Source organism: Scyliorhinus torazame, chromosome 3, assembly GCF_047496885.1.
Source record: "Scyliorhinus torazame isolate Kashiwa2021f chromosome 3, sScyTor2.1, whole genome shotgun sequence".
Classification (NCBI taxonomy): domain Eukaryota; kingdom Metazoa; phylum Chordata; class Chondrichthyes; order Carcharhiniformes; family Scyliorhinidae; genus Scyliorhinus; species Scyliorhinus torazame.
The window spans coordinates 104926650-104946008 of record NC_092709.1 but is presented as its reverse complement, the minus strand read 5'-3'; the positions used below and the strand labels follow the sequence as shown (position 1 = coordinate 104946008).

Below are 19359 nucleotides of genomic sequence, written 5' to 3'. Positions count from 1 at the left end.
GTCTGTGCCCTCTGTGCTTGTGTCCTGTGTCGTGCCTGTCTGTCCCCTGTGTGCTTGTGGCCTGTGTCATTGTGTCGTGCCTGTCTGTCCCCTGTGTGCTTGTGGCCTGTCTCGTTGTGTCGTGCCTGTCTGTCCCCTGTGTGCTTGTGTCCTGTGTTGTTGTGTCATGCCTGTCTGTCCCCTGTGTGCTTGTGTCCTGTGTCGTTGTGTCGTGCCTGTCTGTCCCCTGTGTGCTTGTGTCCTGTGTCGTTGTGTCGTGCCCGTCTGTCCCCTGTGTGCTTGTGTCCTGTGTCATTGTGTCGTGCCTGTCTGTCCCCTGTGTGCTTGTGTCCTGTGTCGTGCCTCTCTGTCCCCTGTGTGCTTGTGTCCTGTGTCGTGCCTGTCTGTCCCCTGTGTGCTTGTGTCCTGTGTTGTTGTGTCATGCCTGTCTGTCCCCTGTGTGCTTGTGTCCTGTGTTGTTGTGTCGTGCCTGTCTGTCCCGTGTACTTGTGTCCTGTGTCGTGCCTGTCTGTCCCCTGTGTGCTGGTGTCCTGGGTCGTCATATCGTCACTGGACTGGGCCGGAAGGCTGTTGTTGGAGCTGCCCTCCCCATCGCTGCTAGAGTCCCTGTGGCTGGCCGCCCAGGTGCTGGCCGGGGGCGGTGTAAGCCTGATGCGCCCGGTTGATCTGCGTCGGCTGGCCGTCCAGGTGCTGGATGTGGGCGGTGTCTGCCAGGTGCTCCAGGTCAGTCACCGTGTAGCCCTGCGACACTCAATACACCATCATGGTTAGGCAGGTGGAGGGGGGTATGGGTCACGGTATGGGGTAAGGGGGGAGTGTTGTGGGGAGAGTGCTGAGGGGAAAGGGCTGAGGGGAGAGTGTTGAGAGGAAAGGGCTCAGGGGAGAGTGTTGAGAGGAAAAGGCTGAGGGGAGAGTGCTGAGGGGAGAGTGCTGAGGGGAAAGGGCTGAGGGGAGAGTGTTGAGAGGAAAGGGCTCAGGGGAGAATGGTGAGGGGAAAAGGCTGAGGGGAGAGTGCTGAGGGGAGAGTGCTGAGGGGAAAGGGCTGAGGGGAGAGTGCTGAGGGGAAAGGGCTGAGGGGAGAGTGCTGAGGGGAAAGGGCTGAGGGGAGAGTGCTGAGGGGAAAGGGCTGAGGGGAGAGTGCTGAGGGGAAAAGGCTGAGGGGAGAGGGCTGTGGGGAGAGTGCTGAGGGGAGAGTGCTGAGGGGAAAGGGCTGAGGGGAGAGTGCTGAGGGGAGAGTGCTGAGGGGAAAGGGCTGAGGGGAGAGTGCTGAGGGGAAAGGGCTGAGGGGAGAGTGCTGAGGGGAAAGGGCTGAGGGGAGAGTGCTGAGGGGAGAGTGCTGAGGGGAAAGGGCTGAGGGGAGAGTGCTGAGGGGAAAGGGCTCAGGAGAGTGTGCTGAGGGGAAAGGGCTGAGGGGGAGGGCTAAGGGGAAGGGGGCCAGGCAGGGTGTTTTTCACTTGGTGGCACGCACCCGATCTCGACAAGGGCAATCTCAGGACCTCGGGTGCACCAGCTATGTCCACTGCCCTCTGCTCGTGCACGGTGAGGGGCTGCAAGTCAGGTTCGCCCCCTCCGGTTCGGGCACGCTCTCGTTGGTTATGGGCGCTCTTCTCCTGGGGGGGGCGGGGGGGGTGAATGACAGCATTGTTAGGCGGTCCGATACATGCGGTTGGATCTATGTTGGCATGGGTGCTCAGGGCACATGGGCAATGCGGCTTGCACGGGTGGCTGCAGCCATGCGGGTCACGGCTGTGGTTGTACCATCCCCCTGAGGGAGGAGGTGGGTGTCACACATGTGGGGGGTAGGGGGGTTGGTACCATGGGCACATTGCTGGGTACTCACGCTGGCTGCCCTCAGTAGGTCGTTGAGCTTTCTGCGACACTGCTCGCCAGTCCTGGGTGTCAATGCGCTGGCACTGACGGCCGCGCCCACCTCCCTCCACAGACGCCGGGACACGTTGGGTGGGACCCTCTGGCCGGGTCCAGGGTACAGACGCCCCCTCCTCTCCTCGAGGGTGTCCAGGAGCGTCTCCAGGTCGTGGTCGGTGAACCGGGGCGCTGTTCGGCGTGGTGCCATGTTGCTCCATCGGCGGCCTGTGCACATAAGGCGACGCGGCGCCACGCAATTGCGTGTCACCGCGTCTCCGACGCTGCTCTGAGGTCATGCCCCCGCGCTTCCTGCCGCGCCCCTGCTAGCCCCCTTGTACGGCGCAGAATGGGGTCCCAGAACGGGCCCCGACCGCGGAGTGAAACACTCCCATTTTGACACCGGCGCTGACACTCTGCCGTCGGGGCAGAGAATCGCGCCCACTGTGACTACAAGAGCAGGTCAGAGGATGGGAATTCTGTGGACAGTAACTCACCTCCTGACTCCCAAAGTCTGTCAAACATCTACATGGCACAAGTCAGGAGTGTGATGGAATACTCTCCACTTGTCTGGATTAGTGCAGTTCCAACAATACTCAGGTGCAACATCACTCAGAACAAAGCATCCTGCTTGATTAGCGAGCCATCCACCACCTTAAGCATTCACTCCCTCCACCACCAAAGCATAGTGTACCATCTACAAGATGCACTGCAGCAACTCACCAAGGTTCCTTTGACAGCACCTTGCAACCTCTACCACCTGGAAGGGCAAGGGGAGCAGGCGCATGGGGAAACAACCACCTGCAAGTCACTCAACATCCTGACTTGGAACTATATCATCCATTCCTTCACTGTTGCTGGGTCAAAATCTTGGAACTCCCTTCCTAATGGCACAATGGGTGGAACCTACACCACACGGGCTGCAGCGGTTCAAGAAGGCGGCTCACCAGCACCTTCTCAAGAGCAGTTAGGGATGGGCAATAAAAGTTGGCTGAGCCAATGATGCCCACATCCTGTGAATAAAGTTTTAAAATATACTTGGATATATGACAGCTTACTGCGTTACTCAAGTCCTTAATAAATGCAGTGAAAAGTTGTGGCCCGAACACAAATCTTTGTGAGACGACCAGTCACGTTCTTTCAATCGGAGTAAATGCTCATTATCACGACTCTCTGTTTTCTACCACTTAATTAATTCCCCAACCTGGTCAATTAGTTTGCCTTCAATTTCATCAACTTTACTTGTAGTTAACAGTCTCTTAAACTTTAGCGAATATCTTCTAGAAGTCCACATAAACTACACCATCGATATGCCCCTATCCACTATTTTAATTATTTCTCAAAAAAAATCATTCACGTTTGTTAGACATGGCCTACCCTAAACCAATGCACGTTGGCTCTCTCTAATCAGTTCAGATTCCTCTAAGTGCTCAGTTGTTCTGCCCTTCATTACAGATTCCAATAACTTCCCCACAACAGATGTTAGACTTAGCAGGCTATAATTTCCAGGCTTCTCTCTTTTTCCTTAAATAATGTAGTTACACTTTAATTTTTCAATTGATTAGTTAGCTATGATACTTGTTTGATTTTCTGTGTGAAAATACCATTAGCACATTACATAGGAATGGTCACCCTGCAGCTGAATGACGTTTTTTAGATCACACCTCTTTTCTCTGCTGCTTGTTGGTTATATTATTACACATTTGGTTTCTCAGCTGTTAGGCTTGTTGTTGCTTACACAGTGCAAATTTTCTCCACTTTGGAGTTCAGATAACACCTTTTCTTTCCCTCCTCCCACGATATTTTGACTATTAGTTTTCATGCCTTTCAGCTGCAGAAGCTTAAAAAATGCTAACCCGCGTCATTAGCATGTATTAGCATATATTATCTACCTTTAGAATCCTTTTTCTAATTGACTTGATTTTCATAGATCTATCGCATTTCGGTTTAAAATAGTTTATGCGAAAAAGCACAATTTTCTCCTTTCATATCGTGAATAGTGTGGCTTTGCACTTGATAAACATTGGAATCTCAGAGAATAAATCGCTGACACAAAGTTCTTTGTCACTTTATCCAACTTTAAGAAACACAACAGGCATAAACAAATAAGGGAAGAAAGAAATGTTAATAAAAGAGGAAAAACAATGGGTGCAAAGTATGCGTTCAGATCAGTGGACAGTGTTTGCGAAAGAAACACCTGGACATAAAGAGCAAAAGACTAGGGATTAACAAGCCACTGATAGAAATAGGAGGAGAATGCAGGGAAGAAACTCTGACAACCTCCTTGTTGTAGTGCGAGGTAATGCCATGAGGCAGTGTTAAATCACAAAGGTGATTTATTAACAAAAGAAGAACTTTATATTACAGATCAATACAAGACTAGCTCCATCAACTCGCAGGCTTACTCTGCTGATACGCCACTACCTGGGTCCACGCCCTGGTTTGCGCAGTCCATCCCCATTGGCTCCCAGCAGGTTACGTGGTCTGTGAAGGAATGCCCCTTGAAGGGGCGACGCTACCACATTCCGTCCCCCTTAAGTTCCCTTACGATTTCACAAAATAACTCTTTTGTACAACTACGTACAGTTAAACAGAATTAACAGTAAGGGAGACAACAGGCAAAATTCAAAAGGTCTGTCGATCAGGGGACTTTCAGCCTCTTGCTGAGCGCCGCAACTCTGCACCAGGTTTCTCCATACTTGAAACATCAGAGTCCACATTAGGGGCAGGCAAATTTACAGATTCCAAAGATGAAGCAGTAATGACACCCTCAGTTCCTTCTGCCGACACTCGAGATTCTCCTTGGGAAGACCTTGGTTCTTTAGGACAGAGATGAGGAGAAATGTCTTCACTCAGAGAGTGGTGAGCCTGTAGAATCCATTACCACAGGAAGTAGTTGAGGTCAAAACATTGTATGTTTTCAAGAAGCAGTTAGATGTGGCACTTAGGGGAAGGGGATCAAAGGATACGGGGGAAGGTGAGATTAGACTATTGAGTTGGATGATCAGCTGTGATCATAAGGAATGGTGGAGTAGGCTCAAAGGGCCGAATGGCCTCCTCCTGCTCCTACATTCTATGTTTCTATCACCATCGACTCTGTGACTGGCACACCGATAACTATTACTGGTTACACACTCCCAGTTGTGGGGGTGGCAGCTTTCTGCCTTCTCATATGATCTGCATGTTTCCATACTTCACAGCCCTGAAGGTCGACAACATGACACTGAGCTAGTCCCTGGAAAAACTCTCCTGGTTATCCAAGCTAGTCACGCTTTGGAATTCCAGACGTAAACTAAATCCTCCACTTCAAACGACCTGTCTCCCTTGGCTGAGTCGTGGGACTCCTTCTGTGAGGCTTGCTTAGCCTCCACCAACCCCGTCAAATTCATGAAAAAAGAAGGTTAAGACGGGTCCTCAGGTGACTGTCTACCCATCAACAACTAGGCTGAAGTAACCCCAATGGTAGCACATGTGGTCATGCTGTATGAGAGTAAAATATCTTCCAAATGGAGCAGTAGTAGTCAGTTGGACCTTTTCCTTGTTGAAGCTTTAAAGGTTTGGAGTGATCGTTCCACCAACCCATTTGAAGTGAGGTGGTGCAGGCGGGGGGGTTATGTATGTGCTGGATGAAGAGTTGAAACTCCTCGGCTGTGAAAGTGGTGCCATTATCTGAAACAAACATTTCTGGTATGCTGTGTGTCATGTGCGAATACCTTTAAGACATGGATGTTTAAGCAATGTACCTTTAAGAAAACAGTGATGTCAGAGAGTGGGTGGAGCTGAGGTCAGGTCAGCCATTTTGCAGTTTAGTTTTGCAGTTTGGAAAAGCAGCTTGTGTGTGTCTGTGTGTTTCCAGAGAGCTGCAGTTTTGCAGGTTTGAAAAGAGCTTGGCAGTGTCTGTGTTTGCAGTGAGCTGGAGCTCTGCCATGAAAGACTATCTCTGGATCATTTGCGTGATTTAAACTCATAATAGTAAAGGCTTTAACCTGATGTGATTCTGTTTAAAGGTGTTAAGTCTCTTGGCAGTTTGAAGGAACATTTTAAGGAAGTATTTACTGTTGTAATATTTTCTGAGTTATCTTTGAAGTAAGGGGTGTTAAGAGATCCAATGTTTATTTAAATTGTTAAGTTGAGTTCATGGAATAAACAGTGTTTTGTGTTTAAGAATCCACGTGTCCGTAATTGTAATCCCACGCCTAGGGAATAAGCCGTGTGCTAGGAAAAGCAACAAATACATTAAAGGGAAAAGTTTGTTTAAACCCGTGATACATTTTGGGGTTCTGAAAACGCCTTGCCCATAACAATTGGAGGCTCGTCCAGGATAAAAGTCTATCGATTGGATTGGCTTTTGTGAACTTAAAGACAGTGAAGGATTGTTGCTTTTCCGGTGTGGTATTTTAGTTTAAGTGGGGAGAGTGTTGTGAACAATGGTTCTTTCAGAGGCTCAAAAGATTTTGGGGGTGGAGAATGTCACACGTAGTACTTTACGGACAGAAATGAAAAGCAGACTGTTAGATCTGTCAAGAACATTGCAGTTAACATTACCTGACAAATGCGAAAAGATCAGGTAATTATGGCGGTGGTTAAGCATTTAAAGTTGCCTGAGATAGAGTTTGACTCATTGGAAATGGCAAAAATTCAGTTTCAAATTAAACAAATGGAACATGAGAAAGAATTAAAGCGGCTTGAATACGAGAGTGAGAGAGACGAAAAGAAAGAGAAAGAGAGAGAGGAAAAAGAAAGAGAAAGAGAGAGAGAGGAAAAAGAAAAGGAGAGAGAAGAAAGGAGAAAAGAAAGAATAGCCCAAGCAGAACAAAAAGAAAAAGAAAGGGAGATACAGATCAGGGAAAAAGATAAAAAGAGGGAGTTTGAACTTCAGAAAATGGCCAAGAAACATGACAATCAGTTAAAATTGGTAGACGTAAAGGGAAACGTACAGTTGGATGATCATGTTGAGGATAGTAAGAAAGAGCGTCATAATCGAAGGCTTGGTGGGAATCTATTTAAATATGTCCAATCATTGCCAAGGTTTGACGAGAAGGAAGTGGAAGCCTTTTTCATTTCATTTGAGAAGGTAGGTAAACAAATGAAATGGCCACAGGACATGTGGGTGTTACTGATTCAAACAAAGCTGGTAGGTAGAGCTAGTGAAGTGTTTGCATCACTACCGGAGGAGGTATCTGGTACATATGAGGAGGTGAAGAAATCCATCTTAAGTGCATATGAGCTAGCGTCTGAAGCTTACAGACAAAGGTTTAGAAATTTAAGGAAAGAATTTGGTCAAACATACATGGAGTTTGAAAGGCTCAAACAGAGTAATTTTGATAGGCGGATAAGGGCTTTGAAAATAGACCAAACGTATGAAGATCTCAGCGAAATTATACTTTTGGAGGAGTTTAAAAATTCAATTCCTGAAGTAGTGAGAACTCATGTGGAAGAACAGAGGGTTAAAACTGCGAGATTAGCAGCGGAAATGGCAGATGATTATGATCAGTTCATAAATCAAAGCTTGGTTTCCGACATCAGTTTCAGCCGGTGAGGGACAGAAACTGGGGACATGAGAAATACTCAAGTGGTGAAGGTAAAGGTGATCTGATGGGAGACAATAAAGAGAGTGTACCTCTGATTTAAAAAGAAATCCAGGAGGGTGGAAAAGAAATGGAAAGTTTCAGATATTTTCACTGTAATAAACTAGGCCATGTAAAGTCACAATGTTGGTGGTTGAAGAAAAGCACGGAGAAGGCTGATGTGGTAAAACAGGATAAGACAGTGGGGTTTGTTAGAGTGGTAACGGAAGGCCCAAGGGAAGCGAAGGAGGTGCAAATGATTGTCCAGCCTGTTCAAGAAGTAATCGTTAAGAAGGTTCCAGATGTCTTTAAAGAATTGACTTGTGTGGGTAAAGTTTACTCATGAGTATCAGGAGGAGCAGGTAAAGAAGTCACAATTTTAAGAGATACAGGGGCTAGTGAATCTTTAATGGTAAGAGATGAGGAATTATGTCGTTTGGGAAGAATGTTGCCAGAAAAGGTGGTGATATATGGAATTCAGGGTGAGAGGAGTAGCGTTCCATTATATAAGGTAAGGTTGGAAAGTCCAGTGAAGAGTGGTGAAGTGGTAGTAGGAGTAATAGATAAACTATCTTGTCCAGGAATATAGTTTATCTTGGGTAATGATATAGCTGGATCGCAGGTGGGAGTGATGCCTACTGTGGTTGACAAGCCAGTGGAAAATCAGACAACTGAAGAGTTGAAGGACGAATATCCTGGGAGTTTTCCGGATTGTGTCGTAACAAGGTCGCAAAGTCACAGGTTAAGACAAGAGAAGAAATCAAAGAGTGAAGATGAAGTTGAAGTGCAATTATCAGAAATGATTTTTGATCAGATGGTTGAAAAAGAACAAGAACAGGTGGAGGATGAGGCGGATATTTTTAGTTCAGGAAAATTGGCGGAGTTACAACAGAAAGATGTAGAAATAAAACGGATATATCAGAAAGCATATACGGAAGAGGAATCTGAGAGTCTACCAGAGTGTTATTACCGTAAAAATTATGTCTTGATGAGAAAATGGAGACCTGTACATATGCAGGCGGATGAAAAGTGGGCAGAAGTTTATCAAGTAGTATTGCCGGTAGGGTGTAGAAAGGAGGTGTTGCGAGTTGCACACGAGGTACCAGTGGGAGGTCATTTGGGAATAAGGAAAACTCAAGCTAAAATCCAGAAACATTTTTATTGGCCTGGACTACATAAAGATGTAGTTAAATTTTGTCAATCATGTCACACATGTCAAGTGATAGGGAAACCTCAAGCAGTGATAAAACCAGAGCTCTTAATACCCATTCCAGCATTTGAGGAACCTTTTACAAGGGTCCTAATCGATTGTGTAGGACCGTTTCCTAAAACAAAAAGTGGGAATCAATATCTTTTGACTATAATGGATGTGTTTACTATGTTTCCAGAGGCCATTCCAGTACATAATATTACAGCTAAAAGGATTGTGGAGGAGTTACTTAAATTCTTTACTAGATCTGGACTACCCACAGAAATTCAATTGGATCAAGGAACAAATTTTACTTCAAAGTTATTCAAAGAAGTTATGGATAGCTTAAGAATAAAACAATTTAAATCAACTGCGTACCAACCAGAATCGCAGGGAGTGTTAGAAAGGTGGCATCAGACATTAAAGACAATGTTGAGGGCGTATTGTCAAGATTATCCAGAGGATTGGGATAAAGGAATTCCATTCGTATTGTTTGCAATTAGGGATGCACCTAATGAGTCTACCAAATTTAGTCCGTTTGAACTAATTTTTGGTCATGAGGTAAGAGGACCACTTAAATTGATTAAGGAAAAATTGTTGGTGAGAAATCGGAAATTACACTATTGGATCAAATTTTAGGGAACGATTAAATAGAGCAGGTGATTGGCTAGACAACATTTGAAAGTTGCACAAAATGTGATGAAACGGGTAGCGGACTGGAAATCCAAAGTTCGTAGTTTTGCCAGTGGGGATAAAGTTTTAGTGTTGTTACCAGTGGTAGGGGAGCCTTTAAAAGCTAGGTTTTGTGGACCGTATCAGATTGAAAGGAAATTAAGTGAGGTGATTATGTGGTAAAAACACCAGATAGAAGGAAGACTCACTGAGTGTGTCATGTGAATATGCTTAAAAGGTACTTTGAAAGGGAAGAAAGAAAAAGGAGGTTTTAATGATTTTAACTCAAAGTGACGAACCAAATCCAGATGACTGTGAATTTGACATACCTCAAATTAAATTGGAAAATGAGGATGTTCTTAAAAATTGGGATGAATTGTTAAGTTATTTTCCAGAGGAAAAACAAACTGACCTGAAAGAGTTATTGATATCACATAGGCAAGTTTGTAGAGATAAATTGGGAACTACTAAACTGGCTATACATGATGTAGATGTGGGAAATGCTGTTCCTATCAAACAACATCCATATCGACTTAATCCTTTCAAATTGGCACAGGTTAACAGAGAGATTGAGAGTATGCTGAAGAATGACATAATTGAAGTGGCTGGCAGCCAATAGAGCTCACCCATAGTGATGGTACCACAGTGACGGTACCCAACGGTTGTGTGTGGACTATCGAAAGGTGAATGCAGTTACAAGAACGGACCCTTATCCATCCCACGTTTAAAGGATTGCATTGAGAAAGTGGGACAATCTGCTTTTATTTCCAACTTCCAGACATGGAAAGAACATTTAAAACATCGTATGGAGTTCTTCGATCGACTTCAGGAGGATGGTTTGGTGATAAACCTAGCCGAAAATGAATTTGGAGAAGCCCAAATCACTTTCCTTGCGGAGTTTCCGATACCCTCAAGACGAAGGGAAATAATGCGATTTCTTAACATGAATAAATTTGATCGAACCTTTGTGCAAAAGTTTTGTGGCGTGATTACTCCACTGACTGACTTGCTAAAGAAACCTAAAACATTTCAATGGACAGCGGACTTTCAACAGGCATTTGACTGCCTGAAAGCTGTGATGACCAATGTTCCTGTATTGGAGAATTGCAAGGGGCTCTGTGGTCAGATTGAACTAAAATATCTGATTCTGAAGAGAATTGCCGACGAGTAGAGGAATGGATGAATTGTGCAGAGACTTTGTTCAAAGAGACTGTCAATCGAGAAGGATTTCGGTTGGAGGAAGAACAACAAAGAAAAATGGACTATATTATTATACCTGTTTGCATGTGTTGTTTTTTTTTTTAAAAACGAAAAGGTATATTTACTGTGTACATTTCTTAGTGGATGGTGCAAAAGTGAAAAATGAAACCATCTTGAAGTTGATGGTTTATTTTTTTTTCTTGGGGGGAGGTGTCATGTGAGAGTACCTTTAAGACATGGATGTTTAAGCAATGTACCTTTAAGAAAACAGTGATGTCAGAGAGTGGGTGGAACTGAGGTCAGGTCAGCCATTTTGCAGTTTAGTTTTGCAGTTTGGAAAAGCAGCTTGTGTGTGTCTGTGTGTTTCCAGAGAGCTGCAGTTTTGCAGGTTTGAAAAGAGCTTGGCAGTGTCTGTGTTTGCAATGAGCTGGATCTCTGCCATGAAAGACAATCTCGGGAATATTTGGGTGATTTAAACTCATAATAGTAAAGGCTTTAACCTGATGTGATTCTGTTTAAAGGTGTTAAGTCCCTTGGCAGTTTGAAGGAACATTTTAAGGAGATCCAATGTTTATTTAAATTGTTAAGTTGAGTTCATGGAATAAACAGTGTTTTGTGTTTAAAAACCCATGTGGCCATAATTGTAATCCCACACCTAGGGAATAAGCCGTGTGCTAGGAAAAGCAACAAATACAACTCCATGATACATTTTGGTGTTCTGAAAACACCTCGCACATAACATGTGTTGCAAAACTCTGTCGCAGCTTATCGACCGGGGTTGACTAAGTCATTGACCGCATGAGTTGGACATCCAAATATTTTGAGAGGGCGGCCACAACAATTAAAAATATCATTCCCATAAAAGGGCCCGCAGAATCGATGTGGAACCTCGTTCACGGATGGCCTGGCCACTCCCAAGGTTGTAGCAGCTGGTGGAAGGGTCTGTTGCGTCTGGCAATGCTCACAATGGCTGACAACATTCTCTATTTTTTTGTCTATTCCTGGCCATCGAATGTGGCCCTCAACAGCTTCATCTTGATTTGGCCAGGATGCACCCTGTGAAAGTCTTGGAGTTGTGGTTGTTGCCCAAGGGGGTGGCACTGTCACTCTGCATCCTCACAAAAGAACTTTGTTTTCACACAATGTAAGTAGGGCCAGATTTTCTCTGTCGTATCAAAATGCCAGCCATTGAGAACCATTCTTTTTATCTTCGATAAAACCGGGTCCCTGTTAGTCAATGTCTTGATGTGGACAGACAAATGGGCAGAGTATCGAGAACATTCAGAGCCAGCACGATCTCCTGTGGAATGAGAGCTCAGATATCATCTGTGAAACTGGAAGCCAGTTTAAAGCATCAGCCTTTGGCTCTGTGTTGAAAAGTATCAGAATACACAGTCAACAACAATGCCCATCTTTGCATGCTGGCCGATGTGATCGGCGGAACCAGTTTAGCCTCACGGAAGAGGCCAAGTTATGGCTTCTGGTCCGAGACCAAGGTCAAGTACCAGGCATAAACATATTGATGGAATTTTTTAACGGCATGAATGACTGCCAAACTTTCTTTATCTGTCTATGAATGTTTCCTTTCGGCATCCGACAATGTTCTGGATGCAAAGGCGATAGGCCTTTCCACGCCATCTTCCATCTTATGCGAAAGTACCACCACTATGCCATTCGGCGATGCTTTGCATGCGACTATTATGGATTTGTCTGGGTTAAAGTGGACACGGAAGGGCTGACGATTGTAGGGCCTGCTTCACTTAGTCAAGAGACTTTCTCTGGGAATCTTCCCAATTCCAACGTTGGTGCTTCTTCAATAGTTGGTTGCAGGGACGCCAAAATTGTAGGCAAGTTGGGTAGAAAATGGCCATAACAATTGACCATGTCTAAAAAACGCGTCAACTGGGTCACATTACTTGCGCTGGCACTCCTTTTATCACCTCTATCTTGTCCTCAAGTGGGTGTAAGCCTTTTGTGTCGACTTTGGAAACCTAAATATGTGACCTCATCGGCCTGAGATGTGCATTTCTTGCACTTCAGGTGTATATCAGCGCCTATGAACTTCCTGAACACCGTTTGCAGATTGGCACGATGCTCTTCACGTTACTAAGACATCATCCAGATATATAACAACCTGTGGGATCCCCTGTAAAAGGCTCTACATTTTGTTCTGAAAAATCATGCAGGCAGATGAAATGCCGAAGGGCAACTTCGTATATTGGAATAAACATTTGTGTGTGTTTATGTGACAATTTTTCTTAATTCTCCCTCCAACTCAAGCTGCTGGTGCATGGCTTAAATCCAATTTAATGTGCTTGAGGCTTCCTGCCAATATCGTGGAGAGGTCTCCTATCCTAGCAATAGGATGTCTATCTACTTTAGCAGCCCTGCTCACATTAATCCTACAATCGCTGCAAATCCTACTGTGCGTGTCCGGCTTTAACATTGGGACGAATGGTGCTGCCCATTCTGAGAACTGTACAGAAAACATAGAACATACAGTGCAGAAGGAGGCCATTCGGCCCATCGGGTCTGCACCGACCCACTTAAGCCCTCACTTCCACCCTATCCCCGAAACCCAATAACCCCATCTAACTGTACTGGAGTAATTACCCCTAGGTCTTCCAGGCGTCTCAACTCCACTTCAACATTTTGATGCAGAGCCCAGTCGGGCTCTGAAAGATTTTGCTGTAGCCTCAGGCTCTATGTAGATTTGGGCCTTCACCCCTTTTATGCATCCCGACTCTCTCTGAAAAACGTTGTGTATTTACACAGAGGTTCCTGGAAAGCCCAGTCACGATGCTGAATATCTGCAACCAATTTAGCCTGATTTTCTTCAGCCAATCTCACCCCATGAGGTTTGGTCTTTGTCCTTTTACTACAATTAAGAGCAGCTGGGTGGACTGGTGTTGGCAAGATACTGGTATTGACATCGTGCCCATTATCTTCAGGGCCTGTATTAGTGGCTAAAGTACTACTAAAACTCAAGGGTTGCAGCCCTCCCTGTAGACAATTAAATGCTTAGTCTCCCTACCACCATGGTAGCAGCACCTGTATCGTAAGACCATAAGACCCATCGAGTCTGCCCTACCAATTCAATCATGGCTGATATGTTTATCATCCCCATTCTCCTGCCTTCTCTCCATGTCCCCTGATCCCCTATTTGATCACAGTGACTTCGCCTCCACAGCCTTCTGCGGCAATGCGTTCCACAGATTCACCACCCTCTGGCTGAAGACATTCCTCCTCATATCAGTTTGAAAGGATAACCCCTTTACCACTTGGGCAGCACAGTAGCACAAATGGATAGCACTGTGGCTTCACAACGCCAGGGTCTCAGGTTTGATTTTCCGCTGGGCCACTGTCTGTGCGAAGTCTGCACTTTCTCCCCGTGTCTGCCTGGGTTTCTCCGGGTGCTCCGGTTTCCTCCGACAGTCCAAAGACGTGCAGGTTAGGTGGATTGGCCATGCTAAATTGCTCTTAGTGTCCAAAAGGTTAGGAGGGGTTATTGGGTTATGGGACAGGGTGGAAGCGAGGGCTTAAGTGGGTTGGTGCAGACTCGATGGGCCGAATGGCCTTCTTCTGCACTGTATGTTCTATGTTTATCCCCACATTGTCCCAATGTTAAAGCCGGACCGCACAGTAAGGAGTTGGGCGATTGTAGGATCACTGTGAGCTGGGCTGCTAAAGTTGATAGACATCCTATTGCTAGGGTAGGAGATCTCTCTACGATATTGGCAGGAAGCCTCAAGCACATTAAATTGGATTTCAGTCTGAGGCTGTGCTCTCTGGTTCTAGCTTCTCCTACGAGTGGAAACATCTTTTCTATGTTCACTCTATCCAGGTCTCTCAGTATTCAGTTAAGTTTCCATGAGATCCCTCTCCAATGCTAGCACATCCTTTCTTAGATATGGGGCCCAAAACTGCTCACAATATTCCTAATGGGGTCTGACCAGAGCTTATACAGCTTCAAAAGTACATCCCTGCTCTTGTATTCTAGCCCTATTGACATGAATGCTAATATTGCATTTTCCGTCCTAACGGCCAACTGAACCTGCATGTTAATCTTAAGAGAATTGTGAACAAGGACTCCTAAGTCCCTTTGTTCTTCTAATTTCCGAAGCCTTTTCCCAATTTAGAAAATAGTCTATGCTTCGTCTTCCTACCAAAGTGCATAACCTCACACTTTGCCACATTGTATTCCATCTGCCGCTTCTGTGTCCACTATCCTAGCCTGTCCATGTCCTTCTGCAGCCTCTCTGCTTCCTCAACACAACCCATCCCTCTACATATCTTTGTATCATCTCCAAACTTAACAACAATGCCCTCAGTTCCTTCCTCCAGATTGTTAATGTGTATCGTGAATAGCTGTGGACCCAACACTGACCCCTGCGGAACACCGCTAGTCACCGGCTGCCATCCTGAACAACAAGATAATTCCAATGGGGGGTGTTTTACTTAATGCCACCATGTTGAGCTTATAGACTTGGACAGTTCTTCTGGGTCTTCCTCAATCACTGGCGTTGCCAACGTTTTTTGGGGAACTAGTTGTAGTCTGTCTGACTCCGCAACTGGCTTGTATGTATAAGGCCCTTTCTATTACACCTGAAACAAATTAATTCCTTACATTTGTATCTCTCCCCCACAACAGTTACAAGCCTATAAACCTTATGACTGACGGTCACTCTTCTTTTTCTCAGGCTCCACTGCACCCTCGCTCTGGGTACTTCGAGCGGCCGCCATCTTCTGCCGTAACTGATTTACCTCACGCCTTGTCGTTCAAAAGCATTTTGTTCAGTGCTTTCAATCACTTGTGGCAACTCAACCACTCTGTCTAAGGATATTCTGGTTCCCGACAGCAATTTCTTCTGATTATTCGAGTTATTGGTACCGCAGACCAAATAGTCACGTAACATATCACTGAGAGATGGACCAAATTCACAATGTTCCAACATCTGTTGAAGCCTGGCTACAAAAACAGATACTGTTTCTCCAGGACCCCAAATGGCGGAATGAAATTTACAGTGCAGCGAGGATTGTAGTGGTCTCTCACTAGTTGGTGTCCCGAGCCTCCGGATATGTTCGGCTTCTCACATGGTTATATATCTATGGGCACCAAACTATGAGTAACATAACTTTTTGCTTGTCTTCTGTCGTAATTTCACGGGCAGCGAAAAACCTTTCCACATTGTTATGGGCCAGGGTTTGGAAAACTCCAAGTATATCATGGAGTTCACCTGACCTACAACTGTTTATTGACTTTGGTTACGATGAACGCAAGAGCCGCCTTTCAGATGTTATTCAACAAAGTTCTTCGATGCTTTGAATCAAAAAACAAGCTTTATTCTACAAATTTAGTTAACATTTGTATAAATACACACAATAAGAATTATTATCAACTACAAACATTAATACCGCACACAGCTACAGTAATCTATGTATAACTCTTAATGAATTCATCGTAGAACTATAGAATTTACAGTGCAGAAGGAGGACATTAGGCCCATCAAGTCTGCAACGGCTCTTGGAAAGAGCACCCTACTGAAGCCCACACCTCCACCCTATCCCCATGACCCAGTAACCCCAGCTAACCTTTTTTGGACACTAAGGGCAATTTATCATGGCCAATCCACTTAACCTGCACATCTTTGGACTGTGGGAGGAAATCGGAGCACTCGGAGGAAACCCACACAGACAAGGGGAAAACGTGCAGACTCCGCACAGACAGAGACCCAAGCCGGGAATCGAACCTGGGACCCTGGAGCTGTGAAATAACTGTGGTAACCACTGCGCTACCATGCTGACCCCCTTAACTGTTCCAATTCAGGAACAAGATCCCATAAATCAAAAACCCCGTTTTACCAAAACAGTAGGTAACTATAATTGGGTTTCTTCCTTGGAATAACTCTTTAAAACTGAAAATAGAGAGACAGGCCAAAGTACTTCTGTGTCTGAATCTATAGAAGCCAAATTTGAAAAACGGAAGTAGAAACTCAGAGCCACAAACCAGCTCCAAACCCAAAGCGAAAGTAAAATCAACTCCCAGAGCCACAGCCCAGCTCCACCCACACAATTACATCACTGAAGCCATGTGATAAGACAAAAACATTTCTTAAAGGGACACACCCATGACAACATACTTGAGCGCGATTCTTCGGCCGCGATCCCCCCCGGCGAACGGAAATTCCTGTCCGAGGTTAATGGACCTTTACATGGTCCACGACCCATCTGTGGCAATCTTGTGGCGGGCGCAGCCGAATAATCCAGCCCCCTTGGCTCCAACTTTGAACCTCCAGGTTGAATGGATCGATTTTGCCAAAACAAACACCCTGCCAAGAGCCCAACCACCCAGGGGCCCTGAATCACCTGGGAACTCCCCAACGCCAGTACGCCTGGTCCACGTTGGTGGAGACCAGTGCTAAATGGCGCTCGCTTTGGGTCTCCGAGGCACGGACTTTAGATCCAGTGCCTTGGGTAACTCCGGCGGGAGCATATTCAAGTGAGCGAAGGCTGCACACTTGGATATGCAAATCTGCATCCCGCCCATTGCAGGTAAGTTCCAGATCGCGATGTCTCGCGAGATCCCTTTAGATCTTGAGAGATGTGACGAGCTGGGTAAATCTCACAAAAGCCGGCCGTGTCGCACTTCAAGGCTTATGGGGCCGTGAGATCGCTCCCTCAATTTATGGGGAGGCGGTGTCCTATTGGTATTGTCACTGAACTAGTATCCAGAGACCCAGGGTATGCTCTGGGGACCCGGTTTCAAAACCCACCATGGCAGATGATGAAATTTGAATTTGCAATAAAAGCTAGAATTAAAAGTCTAATGATGACCATTGTTGATCGTTGTAAAAAACCATGTGGTTCACTAATGTCCTTTAGGGAAGAAATTCTGCCATCCTTACTGGTCTGGCCTACATGTGACTCCAGATCCACATCAATGTGGTTAACTATTAAAACACCTTCTGAAATGGCCATTCAGCTCAAGGGCAATTCAGAATGGGCAATACATGCAGGCCCCGCTGGCATCGCCCACATCCCATGAATGAATTTAAAAAAAAACTCATTCCAAGAGTAAAATATACACACAGACATATAAACAACCATGGGCATCTTTGGGGGAAACACCTTTAAAGTGTCCATGATAAAATGACTACAATTCATTTAGCAATTCTCCTGATAACACACAGCTTTTTCCTCATGATCTGCCAGGTATCCATGTAGCGTGCAAATGGTCTTTAAGTGGCAGCTGAATTAAGGCATCGGACGGAGCCAACTTCCTGCACTGCAGCTATCCTCCAAAAAAACATACTAATGTTTAGTAAATGCTGGAAATACTCAGCAGATCAGGCACCATTTTATGGAGATGGCCTTTCATCAGATCACTGACCTGAAATGTTAACTCTGTTTCTCTCTCTGTAGATGCTACCTGACCTGCTTAATATTTCCAAAATTTTCTTTTTTATTTCAAATTTCCAGCATTGGTAGGTATTTGTTTTTCATGAGGTGAACAATTTCCAACTCTTCTTGAAGGAACAGCCAACTACCTTGTTAGCATGACTCAATACACATGTTTTCTATGTGCACGGTATATATTTAAATACAACGCGAAGAATATAATTGAATTCTTTTTTGAGAATTTTGAAGAGGCTTCTAACTATCATTTGTCTATTCTACACATTGCACTTTAAATTGAATGCCTCTTATAGAGTTAAAAATTTGCAAGAAATGGAACAGATTAAACCATTATATTTTCAGTGTATACCAAAACAGAAGATGGGCCCATATTGCAAGGTCAGCTAAGCCAAATAAATAATTGGAACTCCCAGCACACAACATATAATGCACTGGGTGTGCGATAGCTAGAATCATCTTAACATTGGGGTTCTTGTATTCATGCCAACATTATTTTCAGGTGCCAGCACCTTATAAAGGGTGTTCCTAAATGAAGGAATAACTCTGAAATTTCAGAAGGATTCTGAAGGTGCAGAATACTATGGCGCTGGACGAGACCTTCAGACAGATTTCAATCTTTGGCCAGTCAAGCAATGGGGCAGGTTGGACATTCACCCATTCCAAAAGCAATGAGCTCGGAGGTACTTTGAGACCTGAGCCTTGTTTGAATAGAGCCGGATCCAAACTAGCATCCTGGTGCAATTCGCAGGTTTGCAACCGTAAAAATTCCTTCTGAGGTGGCCTGCCAATAGGTTTTGGGACGGGGCTGTGAGAGGAAAGACAGTGGGAATCAAAGTTGGGTGGGCAGCAACCCCCCAGTACTTTTGTGTAGCACTCCTGCTCTTCTTGGTTTCACAAAAGTATAACTTGCAAATCATTTTGGGCTGTGTTTAGAGTGGTCCCTTTAAGGACGACTGCTGAGGTTGTTCAGTCCTACAAAACATTTATGGCAGGTGTGCAGCACAACCTTTTCCCATATGTTTTATAAAAATACAATCAGGATTTTAACTTTTACTACTTCTTGGGAATTAGCTGAGTATGAGCTCGCACCATTTCTAGCCATATATTTTTAATGTCAGCCAACCTCTCTTTGGTCCTCCATTTGAGGTTTCACAAAGAATCTTATTCACTTGCTCTTTGGAGGGAACTGCAAGCCACAAAAACAGATGGATTGGGTGCAAGTGGGGTTAAAAAATAATTGATGTTTTAGAACAGAGATGCAACCTGGCTCCGACAATTCCCAAGTCCAAATTTAATGGAGTCGTGTTGTCAATGCTGCATCAGACAAGTATTTACTGGTGCATTTTATGTCCTAAGGAGACATAATGAAATATTTTTCAATTGTTTTTAACTTATCTCCAAATTGTACTTGAGCAAATGGGTTGCCATTGTTGGGAAACCAACAAGGAAAAC

At 44.9% G+C, this 19359-nt stretch overlaps 1 protein-coding gene across 1 annotated transcript in view; it reads right to left on the bottom strand.

Annotated features, from left to right (window-relative positions):
• Window positions 1-19238: 19238 nt before the first annotated feature.
• Window positions 19239-19359, bottom strand: part of LOC140409392 (IQ domain-containing protein M-like) — a 215625-nt gene continuing 215504 nt past the window's right edge. The window contains exon 7 of the mRNA XM_072497840.1: window positions 19239-19258. Within this exon, the coding sequence (XP_072353941.1) occupies window positions 19239-19258 (20 nt within the window). The remainder of the gene's footprint in view (window positions 19259-19359) is intronic.